This window comes from Limulus polyphemus, unplaced genomic scaffold (genome assembly GCF_000517525.1).
Source record: "Limulus polyphemus unplaced genomic scaffold, Limulus_polyphemus-2.1.2 Scaffold1161, whole genome shotgun sequence".
NCBI lineage: Eukaryota > Metazoa > Arthropoda > Merostomata > Xiphosura > Limulidae > Limulus > Limulus polyphemus.
The window spans coordinates 242235-243726 of NW_013666771.1; the positions used below are offsets into that span (position 1 = coordinate 242235).

The 1492-nt window shown below is 33.9% G+C and overlaps 1 protein-coding gene across 1 annotated transcript in view; it reads right to left on the reverse strand.

Moving 5' to 3' along the window:
* Positions 1 to 232: 232 nt before the first annotated feature.
* The window catches only part of LOC106462417 (putative ankyrin repeat protein RF_0381), a 15182-nt gene continuing 13922 nt past the window's right edge, over positions 233 to 1492 (reverse strand). The window contains exon 3 of the mRNA XM_013922345.2: positions 233 to 1150. Within this exon, the coding sequence (XP_013777799.1) occupies positions 270 to 1150 (881 nt within the window). The 3' untranslated portion in view covers positions 233 to 269. The remainder of the gene's footprint in view (positions 1151 to 1492) is intronic.

The following is a 1492-nucleotide window of genomic DNA, read 5'->3' on the forward strand; positions in this document are numbered from 1 at the left end:
TTATTTTTTTTGGAATCATAAATAAGACATTGTAACTTATGCTTATCAATCTTAAGTGTTTTATTTAGCAATAAAAGTTTATTTTCTAATCAGTATTTCACTCAGAAGTATATCAAAATATTATTTCCAAATGTAGTGTTTAAAATTTTGATTAATCTGAGTTTGAATAAAATCTTTGTTAAATGATATAGTTTTGTTCCAGAGATCTGTTCCAACACAACAATAAACTTTGTGCCTTCGAGACGTTTCCTTTTAATGCACATGTTATCTCATTTCACAATGATTTTACCGCCCTTTTCCAGATATTCTGAAATACAAATGTATTTTTTTTCAATGGCGTGATCAAGAGGTTTCATTTTGTTTTGGTCAATAGCGTCTACTTTAGCTCCATTGCTGACCAGAATTCTCACCAAGCTTTCGTTTCCAGAGCGAACAGCAAGATGCAGTGGCGTCATTCTGAAGTCATCTTCCGCTTCCATATTGGCTCCTTTGTTTATTAATGTAAAGGCATAGCTCATAGAATTTTGTTTCCTGGCTGCATAGTGTAAAGGTGTACGTCCTAGTTTGTCCGCTATTTCTATGTTTGCTTTTCTTTTGACTAATAACCGCACAATGTGTTCATTTCCCCAACGAACAGCAGCATGTAAAGCAGAAACACCATTCTTATCTTTAGCATCAATATCTATGCCATTTTTTATCAACCAGTCAGCAACTGCTTCCTGTCCATGCGCCGTGGCATAATGGAGAGCTGTTCCTCCTTCGCTATCTCTAATGTTCACGTCTATTCCACTGGCAACGAGAACTTCCAATGCTTTACAGTCACCAAGTGTTGCAGCATAATGTACAATGGTTTCACCTGTTTCTTCTGACGTCAGTACATTTGGTACTAATGATACTAGAGTTCTTAACACTTCCAATTTTCTTTCGTGCAGAGTGAATTGTAGATAATTCCTCCCATCACGAAGATGAGACAAGTCTGAACCATTAGATACAAATAATTCGACAACAGATGTCTTGCCAGACCGTATTCCGAAATGCATTGGGGTCATATTCCGTCTATCACGGGAATTTAGGTCACTTCCACCAGAGATTAGAACTTTAACTGCACTTTCCCTACCATTCTTAGCAGCATGATGAAGTGCTGTCATTCCTGAAAGCAACAACAACAAAATAATTTTACCAAAGAGCATCATGCTTGCTTTGTGTTAAAGGGTTATTCAATTATGATTCTAACTTAGGATTCGTATTACACATGATATAAGTCATAAACCATATTAAATTATCTTTCCAAATCACGTTTCTTAAATGTTACATTTATATAGAATTTTTTCAAGATAATTTAATCAACAATATGCTTGTTGAAACATCATCTTGTTTAAAGAAAAAAATTTCTTAAATTATTATATTTTATCTTATCTCCCTTTTTATTTTTCTTGAATGCAAACTTCTTTGACCTCTTTTTTTCCAAAAAATATTCAAGTTCTTAATATTC